At 41.1% G+C, this 17,269-nt stretch overlaps 1 protein-coding gene across 8 annotated transcripts in view; it reads right to left on the bottom strand.

Annotated features, from left to right (window-relative positions):
- The window catches only part of CCDC7 (coiled-coil domain containing 7), a 347,366-nt gene that overhangs the window by 92,798 nt on the left and 237,299 nt on the right, over nt 1-17,269 (bottom strand). For 7 of the 8 annotated variants that reach the window (XM_075922671.1, XM_075922670.1, XM_075922665.1 and 4 more), the window contains 4 exons: nt 15,399-15,478; nt 13,227-13,704; nt 7,279-7,326; nt 2,556-2,631 (listed from right to left, as the gene is read on the bottom strand). In XM_075922671.1, coding sequence (XP_075778786.1) covers nt 2,556-2,631; nt 7,279-7,326; nt 13,227-13,704; nt 15,399-15,478 — 682 coding nt within the window. The remainder of the gene's footprint in view (nt 1-2,555; nt 2,632-7,278; nt 7,327-13,226; nt 13,705-15,398; nt 15,479-17,269) is intronic. The other variant, XM_075922666.1, reaches the window with a different exon arrangement.

Genomic DNA, 17,269 nt, shown 5'->3' with positions numbered 1-17,269 from the left:
AGGCATGTAAATTAGACTACCCGACCTAATCAATGAAGCAGGGCTTTAAATATCCCCCGCTTCATTAAAATAAAAATGGCCGCCGCGTTGTGCTGGCTAAGCAGTCAAGACACGGATCAGTCCTCCTCCTCTCACGAGGCATAAGGGATCAGTCAACAACAGCTTTCCCTGTCGACCGATCCACGTGTTGACTTCCGCGTTTTGTATATCTCAATAAAGCTGAAACCAAAATAGAGGGAAATTAATACAAATTTTTTACAAATATAAAAATCAAAATTGACAAACTTTGAAACTATCTTAACATATATGGACATAGGAGTTTGTACCCAGATAACAACGGCAATCATAATTGATGTTAACTAACCTTTGCTCAAAGAGTGTTTGTTAACATCGTTCAATACAGTTTTGTAATGACACAGACAGACACCAATTAGCCTTTGTTGACTGGGGAAAGTTGTCACCTCAGAAAGAGGACATGGATTTAGGAGCCTTCTTTAGTCATGAATGGCTTGATATGCAAAAGTACTGAGCACCCACAGTGCACAATTACTTCTGCTGGACCTACGGATGCTCAGCATATCTGAAAATCAGGCATCAAGAACATTTTAGTCTACACAAAAGCTTAAAATGAATATCTGTTAAATTCGCTCATTAAAACATTTAAAATACAGGAAATTAAGGTTGAATGAACAATGGTATTTTTTAAATAATTTGCTAGCAACTTATCCTGTAAAATCCTATAACATAATATTATTCAGGAAACAGTATGTTATCTTATCATTAAATACTAACTTGGACACGTATTAATAGCATTGTGTTTTGAATATATAAAGGAAAATTTAAAGATCTCTGTGTAAACAAACAACCATTCTAATTAAATCATTATGGACATCAATAAAAATAACACCTATTTAACAATGTATTTAATTTATCTTGAAAAGTAAGTTTTGAAATGTTTGATAGGTATCCTGCTATTGATACATATATAGAGTCTGGATTCTCCCTACCCTCGCTCTTAAAAATTAAAATAAAATGCTTCCCACTTACAGTATAATATACCAGACCTACATATGAGCAAGTAATAAGACTATATGTTTATGTTGCATAATGCTACAAGAGTCATTTCATCTCCAAGTCCCATCTCTGTGACAATAATGCTACTGCAATAATACTCCTGCAACAGCCTAGTATTATCATCACATAGGGAGTATTTGGAAAAGAAACATGGCTAGAATGGACTTCTTGGTTTACTGACTCTCTCTTCTGAGCAAGCAAAGGGGTAATTTTCCACAACTAAATATGACCAAGACACTGATTTATTTCTTTATAAGGAACCCGTTACTCCATTTATTGTGTCAAAAGCATCCTTTCCTGAAAATATTGGGGGTAGATAATTGCTAGTGGAGTTCATGTGTGCTAAAAGTTCAAAGGTATGAAAAAGGCTGAGATCTGCAAAGTTGCCCTGCAAAAATAAGACGAGTATATTAATATATATCTTGAGAAACAGTGTTTATAGTATTTTTGGAGGTACACTGGCAAAAATACACATTGAAGAGATAAATACTAGGTATAGGAATTGGGGAAGACGTAATATACAGCATGGCATGATAGCACATATGATAGTGTCTGTAAGAACAAGCCAGAGCATATAGAAATATATTGCAAGCTTTTTCAAATCTTTAGCAGTCAAATATTTATTTAGAGATAAATAATAATATAGTACTAATACTAATAATTACCTATTATTCAGTGCCTGTTATCAACTGATCTAAAAAGAACTTTATAAAGTAGAGTAAGTATCATCTCTACTTTACAGACATGGAAAATTAAGTACAAATAAATGAATTAACTTGGAAAAGATCAAACAGAAAATGAGTGGCAGAACTGAAGGGATGAGGTATGTTTTCATTTCTTTTGATAATCTAGGTGATAGGGAGTTAAAATCTGTGGTTTAAGAAAATGTCATTTTGATTACTGAAAATGGTTATATTACATTTTAAATCCCTGGAGACTCTATGAAAATAATGATTTTCGATCAAGATATTACTAATTCTGCACATATCAATAGTTTTGCTTGGTTCTAATTGAACTGTTGACCAAATTTGTTCTCATTTGATGGAAGCGTTGCAAATTAAAACCTTTTGTCTTACAGCCCATCTCTTATTACCTGCATAAGAGAAATTATGTTAGACAGTACAATATAATATTTTAAAAATGAATGCACACTAGCTTTAATATATTTTTATCATGAACCATCTTTTTTGAAAGTATAAGGTCCCAAAGAAAAACAGCTTTTCAGTATATACTTATAAATGAATGCCTTTTATAAATGTTCACAAAATACAATTTGACTAAAGAATGAACTGATTGCTTTAAGAAATTTTCCTTAATGTATAGTAAGTATGGCAGACTGAGCTGCAGCAGAATATTCTTAATAAAAGATCAGAGACTTATACATCTCAAATGTGTTCCACCACATTCCATAATGTATTACGGCATGATCGCACCAATTATCAAACATTCTCTGTCTCTTGCAAAAGAGAAAAAAAGTATACCTTTAAAATCTACTGCCTCTTTGTAATTCCTTGAAAGAGATTTTTCATCAGGTAAGATATTCTCCAAAATTAGTGTCTATCAAAAAAAAAAAAAAAAAAAGAATGAACTATTATTTAATGTATCAACAAACAATTGCTTTTTAATATCTTAGTGAAATTTGTTCTTTAGGTTAATTGAAATACCTATGACCATTTCTGTGCTGTTCTTTCTGGGTTAAATATACTTATTTCTCTGAAACAGCAGTGTATAACCACTATGGGTGTGTCTAGACTACATGCCTCCTTCGACGGAGGCATGTAGATTAGCCAGATCGGAAGAGGGAAATGAAGCCGCGATTAAAATAATCGCGGCTTCATTTAAATTTAAATGGCTGCCCCGATCTGCCGATCAGCTGTTTGTCGGCAGATCGGGGGAGTCTGGACGCGATGCCCCGACAAAGAAGCCTTTCTTCATCGGCACAGGTAAACCTGGTTTCACGAGGCTTACCTGTGTCGATGAAGAAAGGCTTCTTTGTCGGGGCATCGCGTCCAGACTCCCCCGATCTGCCGACAAACAGCTGATCGGCAGATCGGGGCAGCCATTTAAATTTAAATGAAGCCGCGATTATTTTAATCGCGGCTTCATTTCCCTCTGCCGATCTGGCTAATCTACATGCCTCCGTCGAAGGAGGCATGTAGTCTAGACACACCCTTTGTGGAGATCTTATGGTCCAGTATCTTCCTAGTTCTACTCCAATTTGGCTTTCACCTTTTACATTCCAGTAAAATAGTTTTCACCAATCTTAGGACTAATACTCTGACTTCATTTTCTGATCCTTCAGATACTTTTGGCACCACTGACAATATTTTCCATGTTGTAATTTGGTCTTTTCTTAGCTTTCATGATTCTCCTTTTGTGGTTCTCCTCCTATTTCTCTAATCACTAATTCAGCATTTGATCCAAAGGACCCTCTTCACTCATGTCTCAATGTTCAATTTGGGTTCCACAGAACTCTTTGGTCTCAACTCCTTTCTCTGCTCCCTCTACACTTTACGTCAAGGTAATCTTATTAGAAAATACAACTTCAACTGTTATCTTCACCCAGATCTACTTCTCCTCTCCAGGCAAGTTTCTATCCAGTCAAACTAAAATCTTGGCCAGTCTTTCTAACTCCTTGGGCACATCCAGATAATTTCCAATTTAAGACAGCCATAGCAAAAATGGATCACTTTATGCTTTTACTAGTTACACATACCTCCCTACTTTGCCACTAACTATGGGCAATGCTACCAAACTCCATCTAACTCAGGCTCATAACCAGAATATCATCTTTAACTTGTACCTCTCTTCACACTCTCAAATCCAAGCTCTGTTTCTATCTTGTCATTTCTTTATGCATGGCTTCTCTAAAGGTTCCTCTAAATGAGGAACTGTAGTTCAGGTTAGATCAGTGTTAGCTTGTCCTTTTACCTAGGATACCATAATTACTAGGACTGTCAATTAATTACAGTTAATGCAAGTGATTAATTGCAGTGTTAAACAATAACAGAATACCATTTTACATTTATTAGAAATATTTTTGGTGTTTGTCTATGTTTTCCAATATATTTATTTCAATTACAACACAGAATACAAAGTATATAGTGTGCACTTTATATTATTGGTATTAAAAATATTTATGCTGTAAGAAAGAAACAAAAGTAAAATTATTTGTAATTCATCTCAGACAAATACTGTAGTGCTATCTCTTTATCATGAAAGTGAAACTTAAAACTGTAAAAATATTTTTACATAATTACACCTAAAAACAAAACAATGGAAAATTTTAGAGCCTAGAAGTCCACTCAGTTCTATTTTTTAGCTAATGACTAGACTGGCATGATTTTGCGCAAATACTTTTAACAGAAAAGTTTTTCCATTAAAAGTATTTGTGCGAGAGAGCATCTTACTGGCATGTGCCTTTATGCAAAAGATTTGCTTTTGCGCAAAAGCATCCATGCCAGTGTAGACGCTCTCTTGTGCAAGAAAGCTCCGATGGCCATTTTAGCCATTGGGCTTTCTTGCACAAGAAATTAACTTGGCTGTCTACACTGGCCCTCTTGCGCAAGAATACTTGCACAAGAGGGCTTATCCCTGAGTGGGAGCATCGGAGTATCTGCGCAAGAACCACTGATTTTGTATAGTACAAAGTCAGTGTTCTTGCGCAAATACTCGTGGCCAGTCTAGACACACCCCAAGACAAACATGCTCGTGAGGAGTTGAATTCCCCTCTCAGACAGAAAAGAGGTTAAGTGCAGCCCTTAGGAGGCTGGGCAAGAGGCAGTCAATCAGAGAAGGGCTATAAAAAGCATCCAATCAGGGCCAGGTTGGCCCATATAAAAAGGGCTGCAGACCAGAGCAGTTTCAGTTATCCTCTGGAGCTCAAAGAGAAAGAACTGGCTGCCTTGCAACCAATATGAAGCTAGAACCCTGGACAGAGCAGTGTTGGGCAGGAACAGGGAAACAAGATAGGGCTCCTGGCTGGCAACTAAAGCTAGCATGAAATTTCCTCTTGTTGCTGGATGCAAAAAGAACTAGAACCAAATTTCCACATGACCTGAAGAGATGAGTTTACTGCTTCATCTTTCAAGGATCACTCAGGCATAGAGTGATCAATCTGCTCCGTGATCAGCAAGAGTGTTTTGTTTCCCTGACACATGAATTGCTATTGAGTGAATATTATTTCTATACAGCAGTCCCAAAGATGCTTTGCCCCAGTGCATAACTGAAATAAATTAACGCTGTGTTGTTCATTCAGATAACACAATGATGTCATATTGTCTGTCACCACCTGAACTACCTTGTTAAAAGTCTCAGAAGGGGAGTTGTGCTGTTCTCTCCTCCTGGGTCCTCTAGCCCCTGTAATGTTGCGCTGCTGTTGGCTGCCACCTAGTGAGTGGGTGGTGCCCCCCGCAGAGCAGCTGCCCTGCCCACAGGGGTGAGTGGGTGCTGGACATTGAGAACCACATTTAGATCTTCCTGGGGAGTTGGGTACTATAGAGGAGAAAATAAGGCATGTAAAATGTAATTCTAGTAGGATGGGCAAAAATTGAAAAGCCCTGAATGGATGAAAGGGTCATAATAACAGACAAACGTACTATGAGCTTACTGATAGACACTGTGTCTTTAAATCCAATTTGTGGTATAGGAACTTGAAGAGCAGAGAGTCTGGTGCTTGAGAAGAATGAAAAGAGCATTTCCACTCTTGAAGATAGGTTTGTACATTTCTTGCTAGATAGAACTGATGGGAAACTATACAAACAGGTTAGTTTCATACTCAAGAACTATCTAGGAATTATGTGTTTAGGTTCAAGGATCAGGGTTCCTGGATCCTGTGACAGGAAGTTCCTCCTGAGGGGAAGATGGGAGAGCTATTATCACAGATAGATGAAGGAGGTTTGAATGCCACATTTGGCTAGACCGGGATGATGCTGTGAGAATAACCATCACTTTTTCTAGTAGCAGTTTGAGCAAGGCTTTTAGAATTAGAGGAAGAGGCAGGTAAGCATATAGAAAGGTATGGGGGCACAGTGATATGAGAGCAATGAAATGTGTCCACATGCTCCTTTGGAGCAGAAAAGGTGGCAAAGAAGTCTGCTGTGGAGATGCAGTGGAGCTGGTCAAAATAGGGGCAGGTCTTGGGTGCTGCCCCTAAGTGGGAGCTGCATTCCCTGGCCTTCGTATAGGCCTGCCTCAGCTCCTTCACTTCATGCACACCTGCTCCTGGGTGCGTATATGTCCCTTCTGGCTGAGGCTGTCAGCCATCCACCATAGATGTTGGTATTCCTGCATCTGGAACAAAGATCCTGGAGGTTAGCCTCCTCTTCCTAGAACTCAATGAGATCCAGGATCTCCACACGAGACCAGGATGGGGACCGCCTCTTTTGCCTCCAGGCAGGGGCTTGGGAGGTGACTGCAGGCTTCCTTGCAGCCAAGGAGGGCTTGGTGAGAGCACGGGGATCGCTCATGTTGGCAGCAAAAGCTCTGAAGGCTGCTGGTGTGTGACATAGGGCTAGAATGGCTTTCCTTGTGCCACAAAACTTTTACCCTGTGGCTGCAGCTTTAAAGGCTCATGTTTTCATGAGTGTGGACACAGTGGCCACCAGGGCAGCTGTGAGAATCCCTGGAGGCCACTTATTTCAAATAATCACAGTTGCACTGTCTACACATACCCTGTTTTGAAATAGCTCTTTTGAAATAGGCGTTATTTCTCGTGAAATGAAGGTTACAGAATTCGAAATAAGAAGCCCATTATTTCAGAATTATTTCAAAATAACTAGCTTGCTGTGTAGACACTCACCTTGTTATTCCGAAATAACACTTCAGTATAGACATGCCCTAAAGGTCAGATAAAGCCAACATCAGTCTCTGGCTTGATCCGGAACAAACATTTAAGAATTAAAATACTTTATTTGCAATTTTTCAGAAGGAACTAGATGAAGTTTTAAGTGAACAAGTGATCTTGGTTTGAGCTTTAATTAAAATATATGCAACATTAAACAATAATGTTTAAATGTAAATTGATTTTAATTAACCAAACTAATTAATTTATTCAATAATAGTATTTACAAAATGTATAATTCCAGTTTACCAATTTGCAAATACTGAAGATACTTATCTAATACATTACTACAGAAATCACAACACTCCAAAATATAAAAGTCGTTTTAAAAATTTATTTCACATTATTTGAAAGTATTTTACCTCTTGGTCTTTAGGAACGCCTTGAATATCCGCTTGAGCAACCTGGAACTCAAAATGTAATAACAGAATGATAACATATCACAACATTCAAATACTTATGATTATAAAATTATTAAAATATTATATTACATTGACAATCATTAATATTAAATCTCGATACCATGTTTTGTAATATTATTTATTCATTGAACACACATGTGGGCTCGTCTACACTGGCCCCTTTTCCGAAAGGGGCATGGTAATTTCAGAGATCGTAATAGGGAAATCCGCGGGGGATTTATATATCCCCCGCGGCATTTAAATAAAAATGTCCGCCGCTTTTTTTCCGGCTTTTAGAAAAGCCGGAAAAGAGCGTCTACACTGGCCCCGATCCTCCGGAAAAAGCGCCCTAGTAGGAATAAGATCCTCCGGAAAAGGGCGCTTTTTCCAGAGGATCGGGGCCAGTGTAGACGCTCTTTTCCGGCTTTTCTAAAAGCCGGAAAAAAGCAGCGGACATTTTTATTTAAATGCCGCAGGGGATATTTAAATCCCCCGCGGATTTCCCTATTACGATCTCTGAAATTACCATGCCCCTTTCGGAAAAGGGGCCAGTATAGACGTAGCCACTGTGTTTGGGGCACTACACAATCCATGATCTCCTTAAATACTTCCTAGTGTAGCTTTAGATCTCTAAGGCTTATTTCATTATTTTCAATAGTATCTACATTTATTCTTGTTAACCATAGAGGATGCTCAGAATAAACTCATGATACTGCAGTAACATTATTTAACTATATACAGCAATTAACACATTTATAAGGAAAGCGCACGAACAAAAAGGATTCTCTGATCCACTGATCTCAGTCTGTTTTCATTGAGAAAAAAGTATTGTACACAAAAATATACATGCATACTGATAAATATAATGATTTGCACTTTGGATAAAGTATACTTTAAGATTCACACATTTTTGAAAAAGCATTACTACTGAGATGATCATGCAACCACATTGAAAAGGACAGCTTTAAAATATTTTCTATTTTACATTGTCCCTAAACTTTTATGTTTTGTTTTTACATCTTGATCATTAAAAGATCTTTTCCTATGCCCTCATTCACCCTGGAAAAAGAAAAGTAATATTTAAAGGGGTACAAATTAGATTACAAATACTCTGAAAAGAGGTGAACATTTGCAAATGGTTTTCAGAACATAAAGATTGCACTGGAGAAATACAATGAAATCAACTTGCAGAAAGACAGTGGAGGTGTAAAAGTAGTTGAGAGCACATCTAAGGCTATGTCTACACTGCACCTCTCTTGAACAAAACCTTATGCAAATGAAGTGGATTAGCATATTGCCATGCTTCATTTGCATAATTAATTAGAGGCCATTTTGCACAAGAGGTTTTTGTGCAAAAAGGAGCTGTGTAGAGCTGTTACTCATTCTCAGCTACTGGCAAACAAAGACTAGTTCATCCTGGCTAATAGCCATTGATAGACTTCTCCTTCATGCCTTTATCTAGTTCTTTTTTGAATCCTAGTATACTCTTGGCCCTCACAATATCCTCTGACGAGAATTCCACAGATTGACTGTGCATTGTGTGAAAGAATACTTTGTTTTGTTTTAAACCTGCTGCCTATTAATTTCATTTGATGAACCCTAGTTCTTATTTTATGAGGAGTTAATAATACAGGCAGTCCCCGACTTACGCGGATCTGACTTATGTCGGATCCGCACTTACGAACGGGGCTTTTCTCGCCCCGGAGCTCGCGGGCGGCAGGACCGCCCAGAGCACAGCGGTCCCACCACCGCGTCCTCCGGGGCGAGAAAAGCTGCTCCGGGTCTCCCTGGTGTGCTGGGGGGGACTCCCCAGCACAGCAGGGAGACCCGAGCAAAGCCGCACAGGCGGCGGGACCTCTGCGCCTCCGCGGCTTTGCTCGGGTCTCCCAGGTCTGCTGGGGGGGAGGGGGCGCAGCTAGTGCACACCCCCCTCCCCCCAGCAGACCAGGCTTTTGTTGCGGGACGCCTGGGGCAGAGCAGCTGGGGTGCTGCCGGGTTGGTCCTGCGGGGACCTACCCGGCAGTGCCCCAGCTGTTCTGTCCCAGGAGTCCAGATTCAGCCGCTGTTGAAACTGATCAGCGGCTGATTCCAGGAAGCCGGGGGCAGAGCAACTCTGCCTAGGGCTTCCTGTAGTCAGCCTCTGATCAGTTTCAGCAGCGGCTGAATCTGGAGCCAGTTCCGACTTACATACAAATTCAACTTAAGAACAAACCTATAGTCCCTATCTTGTACATAACCCGGGGACTGCCTGTACTTCCACGTTTACTTTCTCCACAAGTCCCATGGCTGTAGTCCTGACCCTGAAAGCATACTAAAGAATGAAAACTACTTTTAAGAAACACTGTAGGACCTGACAGTTTCATTTCAACCAGAAAACCATTTAAAAAGGTTCATAGCAGAAGGACAATAATGTAACTTCCTTATTGTTAAAGCTAGATTCTAAGGGTACGTCTAAACTACATGCCTCCGTCGACGGAGGCATGTAGATTTGTGTATTCGAAAAAGGGAAATGAAGCCGCGATTTAAATAATCGCGGCTTCATTTAAATTTACATGGCTGCCTCGCTGAGCCGACAAACAGCTGATGAGCTGTTTGTCAGCTCCAGGCGCTAGTCTGGACGCTCCCCTGTCGAAATGACATCCCCTGTAAACCTCATCCTATGAGACATAAGGGGGATGTCAATAAAAGGCTTTCAGGTCGGCGCGGCACGTCCAGACTAGCGCGCGGAGCCGACAAACAGCTGATCAGCTGTTTGTCGGCTCAGCACGGCAGCCATGTAAATTTAAATTAAGCCGCGATTATTTAAATCGTGGCTTCATTTCTCTTTGCCTATCTGTCTAATCTACATGCCTCCATCAACGGAGGCGTGTAGTCTAGACATACCCTAAGGGTATGTCTACACGGCAGAGTTATTTTGGAATAACGTCTGTTATTCCGAAATAACATTATGCACTGTCCATACAAGAAGCCAATATCTAAATAAATAGTGATTTATTTTAAACTAAGTGCTGTGTAGACAGTGCCAAATTTCAAAATACAAGAAACCCCCAACATGCGATCGCCAGAATTCCGACCCCCCCCCCCCCACTTACAACCATTTTTGTTAGTGCGGAAGGGGCTGAAAAACCCTGACTTATGTCCTCGGCCCGCATTGGGCAAATATTGTGCCCATCTATAAAAAGGAGAATAAGAACAACCCAGGAAACTACAGACCGATCAGTTTAACGTCTGTCCCAGGGAAGATAATGGAGCAAGTAATTAAGGAAATCATGTGCAAACACTTGGAAGGTAATAAAGTGATAGGGAATAGCCAGCATGGGTTTGTGAAGAACAAGTCATGCCAAACTAATCTGATAGCTTTCTTTGATAGGATAACGAGCCTTGTGGATAAGGGAGAAGCGGTGGATGTCATATACCTAGACTTTAGTAAGGCATTTGATACGGTCTCGCATGATATTCTCATTGATAAACTAGGCAAATATAACTTAGATAGGGCCACGATAAGGTGGGTGCATAATTGGCTGGATAACCGTAGTCAGAGAGTTGTTGTTAACGGTGCTAAATCCTGCTGGAAAGGGATAACAAGTAGAGTTCCGCAAGGGTCTGTTTTGGGACCCGTACTGTTCAATATCTTCATCAATGATGTAGATATTGGGATAGAGAGTACGCTTATTAAATTTGCAGATGACACCAAACTGGGTGGGGTTGCAACTTCTTTGGAGGATAGGGACATAATTCAAAATGACCTTAGCAAGTTAGATAAATGGTCAGAGGTAAACAGGATGAGGTTTAATAAAGAGAAATAAAGAGAAGTGCTCCACTTAGGAAGGAACAATCAATTCCATACATACAAGATGGGAAGCGACTGTCTAGGAAGGAGCATGGCGGAAAGGGATCTAGGGGTCATAGTGGACCAAAAGTTGAATATGAGTCAACAGTGTGATGCTGTTGCAAAAAAAGCAAATATGATTCTAGGTTGTATCAACAGGTGTGTTGTAAGCAAAACTCGTGAAGTCATTCTGCCGCTCTACTCTGCACTAGTTAGGCCTCAGCTGGAGTACTGTGTCCAGTTCTGGGCGCCACATATCAAGAAAGATGTGGAGAAATTGGAAAGGGTACAGAGAAGAGCGACAAGAATGATTAAAGGCCTAGAGAACATGACCTATGAAGCCAGGCTTCATGAACTGGGCTTGTTTAGTTTGGAAAAAAGAAGATTAAGGGGGGACATGATAGCGGTTTTCAAATATCTAAAAGGGTGTCACAAGGAGGAAGGAGAAAATTTGTTCCTCTTGGTTACTGAGGACAGGACAAGGAGTAATGGGCTTAAAGTGCAGCAGGGGAGGTTTAGATTGGACATTAGGAAAAAATTCCTAACTGTCAGGGTGGTCAAATATTGGAATAAATTGCCAAGGGAGGTGGTGGAATCTCCCTCTCTGGAGATATTTAAGAACAGGTTAGATAGACATCTGTCAGGGATGGTGTAGACGGAGCTTGGTCCTGCCTTGAGGGCGGGGGGCTGGACTTGATGACCTCTCGAGGTCTCTTCCAGTCCTATTATTCTATGATTCTATGATTCTATGATTTACAATGGCACACAGCACCTATCATAAATGAGGGTTTGAGTTAAGACACCCCTGACTTGCATCACTAGTCAGGGGCCATCTGCAAGCTATTTTGAAATAAGCTATGCGATTTGTGTAGCTCAAATTGTGTAGCTTATTTTGAGGTATGCGCTACTGTGAAGATGTATCCTAACTAACCTCACAATTCAAGAAGCAGAAACATCAACATCTGTGACATTAAAAAACACCAAGCAAGCCTTATTGTGTTACTGGCTAAAGCAGAGAACTGGGATCCAGGAGACCTGAGTTCTATCATCAACTTTGTCACAGTTCTGTTAGTTGACTTTGGGCAAATTACAATCCCTGTGCTGCAGTTTTCCACCTGTACCAACTGTATCAGCTCCCAGAGGCCCGTCTACACTGAGCCGTCTACACTTTTTCAGAACATCTCTTCTTCCTCATAAAACAAGGTTTTCAGGGATGCTGAAAAAGCGTGTCTACTCTTCTGAAAAAAAATTCGGAAGAGCAGACTCGTTCCCTGGATGTGGCAGAGTTTTTCCGGGATACCTTCAGTATCCCAGAAAAACTCTGCAGTGTAGACATAGCTGGAGTCTCATGACCCTCTCCATGAGATATTTCCTCCTATGGAGTTCTCTTCCCTCACAAGTTTAGGGAAAGGAGTTACAAATGCTGCACTTGGCAGAGATAGGAGCCTTTCCAAGGCAGTAAAGGCATTAATGCTGGTGTTAATCACTGCCAGAGAAGGAATGCTAGCTGGAGATACAGTTCTTAAATCCCAGGACTCAGGGCACAGTCCTCTGTGAGAAGCTCCCCAAGATAGGGAGACACAAATCAAACTATAACAACTAAAGAAACACTAAGACTAAAATTATTAAAAACTATGGTATATTTTTACAGATTCTGAGCAGGGAGCAGGGCCGTGTATGTCACCACCCCGCCCCCCTTCCTCTCCCACCGTGGTGCTCGGCTGAGTGCTGCACTGCTGAGCTGGGCTGCTGCAAGGGAGCAAGCGGCTGTTTTGGCTCCCCCACGGCGGACTGGCTGAGCACACAGCACTCAGACAAGCGCCAAGGCGGGAGGGGAAGAGGGCGGGGAGAGATGGAGCGAAGAGAGAGGCAGGAGGAGGAGAAGAGAAAGAGAGAGACGGAGAGCGAGGCAGAAGGCGGAGGAGAGCTGAGATAGAGAGGGGGAGGCAGGAGGAGGAGGAGAGAGAGAGAGAGAGACAGAGCGAGAGACCGGAGGCTCAGGAGAGAAGACCAATGTGGAGGAGAGTCCTGAAAATCCCCTTATGACAGGCTAATTGGCTAGTATTTAATAACAACATACCCTTTCTTCTTTGACAGAAGAAGTAGTTGTAGTAGATATCTTATCCTCTGTAGTAAAACCTGCAGATACTTCTTCAAGAATCTTTGAGGATATGGTAGCAGGTTTCATTTCAATTGGAAAAATAACAGTTTTTTGAGATTCTTCTTTAATTTTGGCAAAATCAGCAGAAGTTTCTTTGTGACTGGGAAATAAATCTTTAACGGAATCTTGAACTTTGGGAATTAAAGTTGATGGCAATGTTAAGTTCTTGTCTGTGAAGACAGCAGGATCTTTGATACTAGATCTAAGAGTTTCTGTAGCTTGTGCTTCCTTTCTCTGAGAGTTTTCTGGAGATATTTTCTCTTGCTTTGCTGAAATAAGCTGGCCTCTAGCTCCTGAAAATGACTTATCTGGACTGCTGTCCAAAGGTGATTCTTCTTGGACTTTGTGTAACTGTGAGAGATCTGAGCTAGTAGTGCTGTGTGTTTCTTTCCCTATACTTTAGGATTTAAAAATATACAATATTAGCTAGGAAGTTAAAAGACAATTTATCCTTATTTGAGTTATAGGAAATGAATCAGCTAATAAATGTTAAAAACGTAATGACTTTTTCAGATCAGACTAAGCAAATATAGAGTGAAGTAGCAGATGGGGGTTAATATAATAGCTCTAAAATACAACTAATTATAATTATTTTTAACATTTATTAGATTATTTACACATAAAGGAACAGTGTCAGGCTTGCTCAGGCAACTGTAATAGTTTAATTTTTTTTTTAACCTACTAGATCGGAGACAGCAAGGGAAAAGAAGGAAATAGGGCTGGATTGCTTTAAAAATCATAATTAAGCATGGGCAGTTGGTGAAGGAAGGGCTGGTGAGGCAAGCCCCTAGCCCCACCTCCAGCTCTGCCCCATTCTTGTTCCCCCATGAGGAGGTGGAGTGGCATGCCATGTGCGTGCTCCCCCTTCCAACCACGGGGAAGCGTGCAGGCAGGCACACACCTGACCCAGCCTCTCCAGCCCCAGAGGAGGGCACGCTGTGCCGCGCAGCCCAGATCAATCTCTCCAGCACTGGTAGGGTGGGTGATGGGGGCAGTAACACTCTTCCTCCAATATGCCTACAGTAGGTATTCTGGGGAGTGGAGTGTGGGCGGGGCCAGGCTGCCAGTTTGGGAAGGCAGAGCCTTCCTCTGCTTTACCCACCAGATACCCATGTAATTAAGTTTTCCTACCCTGAAATATTTACTGTGTAGTAGAGCACAAAGTAATAACAAACAACAATCATAATTAAGTCCTCTTACATGGAATTAACTGACTAATGTGTTTCAACAGCTGTATGCATGCACTGTACTAGAGTTTGACACAAGCAGTTTCTTTTATTGTGCAGGTATATAGTTAAGAGGGAAGCTCTATCACTGGAATATGGATAGTAAGACTCTGCTGTTCAGTTCCCATTCATGATTCTGGGGAAATTACCTGCTCAGTGTGTCCACCATTGTATTCAGGAAACTGAGGAGGTAGTTAGGCTGAGATGTTTATATTGTGGTAATTTTACATCACAATGTAAACCACCAATTTTACAATTTCATGACCTCGGTGCACAGGGAGTTGGAGTGGGAGCCTCTTTGTTGATTTACTTAGAGCATACAGGTGTTGTTGTCAGTCATCATGCATATTGGATCTTTTGGGGGAAACAGGTTAGTGTCAAGAGTGAAGACAGGTGTTGCAGATGATATGTAGTTCTAGGGGGTCATTATGTAATTAAGTCTGTAGAAGATTGCAGGAACCCTGGTCAATCAAGAAGGCATGTGTTGGAATTTTCTGGTCTCATTCACCACAGTAAATATTCCAGGACTTTTGATAGTATTGTTAGGCTTCTGGTCAGGTTGTTGCAGACAAAAGACCACAGAAAGCATCCCACTTTTCCTATGTATATTACCACTATAGTTTTTAAAAATTGAACTAGCATTGCTCAGGATAACTATCAGCCACTGTATCATGCTCTTCTCTAATCTGCAAGAAAAACATAGAGAAGACTTTCCCCCACTTTTAAATTTCAGATATGCTTATGTTAGTTACAAATTCAGAATGCTCACAATGACCATTTCAAATCCATAACAAAAAGCAGTATTTAAATGTTAAAATATTGTAGGACATCAAACTATAATTATCATTCATTTAAGTATCTCTACCTTTTTTTCATGGAATTTCCTCTTTTTGTTTCTGCAGCTTTCTTACGTTTAGTAGATCCTTGGGAATCTAATTTCAAAGGCTGTAAGAAAATTATAATTAAAGAATACAAAAATTGTCAATTAACAACAAAATACATAGTATCTCACCTGGTAAATAATTTTACTTTAATTACATATGCCTATTCTGTTGGCAAATCTATGTATTCAAGATACTATTATTGGTTTAGTTCTGATAATGTACTTGGTACTGTACAAGATGCAAATACCAAGGAAGTCCATGGTCTGAAGAATTTAAAATCTAAAAGATAAGCACAAAATTAGAAAATGCATTTTTATAATTTAAAAAATTAATCTGACCAGGTTAATGTTTTTATTAACATGAAAGCATGGGGCATGAAGACTCAAGAGTTGATCCATTAATAGAGATCTACCTGGGAGAAAAAAGGCACAAAACCAGGATATGAGAAGATAGCAATTGATGCAGGAGCATCAGCATATCATAAAATGAATGAAGAGGAATACAGATATCTATGAGAGATGGAGTTGTGTGGGGCCTTACAGACAAGGATAGGTTTAACGATAACATGGTGGGCAAAGAGAAATAAATGAGGCATCTCAAATAGGTGCATGAAATAGTCAAACCAGCAAGGACCGCACTTCTGGCCCCTGTGTTTTGCACAATTTGGAATGGAACAATATGGACAACAGGAAGGACAGAAAGCAGAAAGTAAAGTAATGATAGTGAGATAAAACTAGTACATGTTGGACCTCATTGGTCCAGCACTCTCAGGACCTGATGAGTCCTGAACGAGGGGATTTGTCAGACCATAGAAGGTCCCTCCCCTCGTGGCTGTGCTGCTCCCAGCTAGGGCTCCAGCCTGCCCCCACTGCTGCTTCAGCCCCCCAGGTCTCTCCCCAGTCCCGATACTGAGTGCTATGGCCAGAGCTGCACAACCTGGGCTGTGCTCTGCAACCATCTGGTTCTGTGGTGGGGAGAAGAGATGGGGCCAGAGCTCTGTGGCCTGGGCCAGATTTTTCTAGCTGCCACTGGGGCTGGAGTTCCCCGGCCTCTAGAGCTAGAATGTGGCCAGAACTCTGTGGCTGGGATGGGGTCAGAGTTCCCTGGCTGCTGCTTGGGTCAGAGCTCCCTGGCCAGGGCCGGAGTTCCACAGTGGTGGCCAGGCTAGAGCTCCCTGGCTGCTGGGACCATGGAACTCCACTTGGGCCAGAACTTCCCGCCACGCCATCCAATCTCCTCCAATTCTTCCCTCCCCTCCCCCCCCACACACTATGCTCCTGGCTGAGACACTGGTACCCCTTATGGTGCTGCTGCTCCACTACCAGACCTCCTCCTTCCTGGCTTCTGTGGGCCAGGAATATCTGTGGTCCATGATAGACCACAGATGTTGCCAGACCAGGGAATCCCAGTTGAGGGAGGTAGCAACCTGTACATGAAATGAAGGTTATTTACCTGTGACTAGGATTCTTTAAGATGGACTCTCACATTTTTGGAATTATGTGCCAACCAATGCAGCTGAACAGTGGAGCAGAGATTAATCACAACTCCACAAAACAGGAGGAGGAGGGAACAAAGTGGGAATTTGCAGCTTTCATCTCAGAAAACCTCTGTTACATGTAAGTATCCTTAATTTCATCCTCAAGTGTCCTCTGGACATTTCCACTTTTGGGACAGTTTGATAGAAAAACAGGTGATAAGACAAGCAGACTTAAGTAATTAAAGATTGGAGGATAGCCCTCCCTATGAAGCATCAAGCCTTGCAGTTATGTCTTATGCATAATGTTTAAAGTGTGTATTGAGCTCTATATGTTGCTTTATAAATTGTAATTAATGGAACATGTCTCAAACATGC

The sequence above is a fragment of the Pelodiscus sinensis genome, chromosome 2, assembly GCF_049634645.1.
Source record: "Pelodiscus sinensis isolate JC-2024 chromosome 2, ASM4963464v1, whole genome shotgun sequence".
NCBI lineage: Eukaryota > Metazoa > Chordata > Testudines > Trionychidae > Pelodiscus > Pelodiscus sinensis.
The sequence above is the reverse complement of the archived record's forward strand: the minus strand, read 5'-3'. Positions and strand labels throughout refer to the sequence as shown.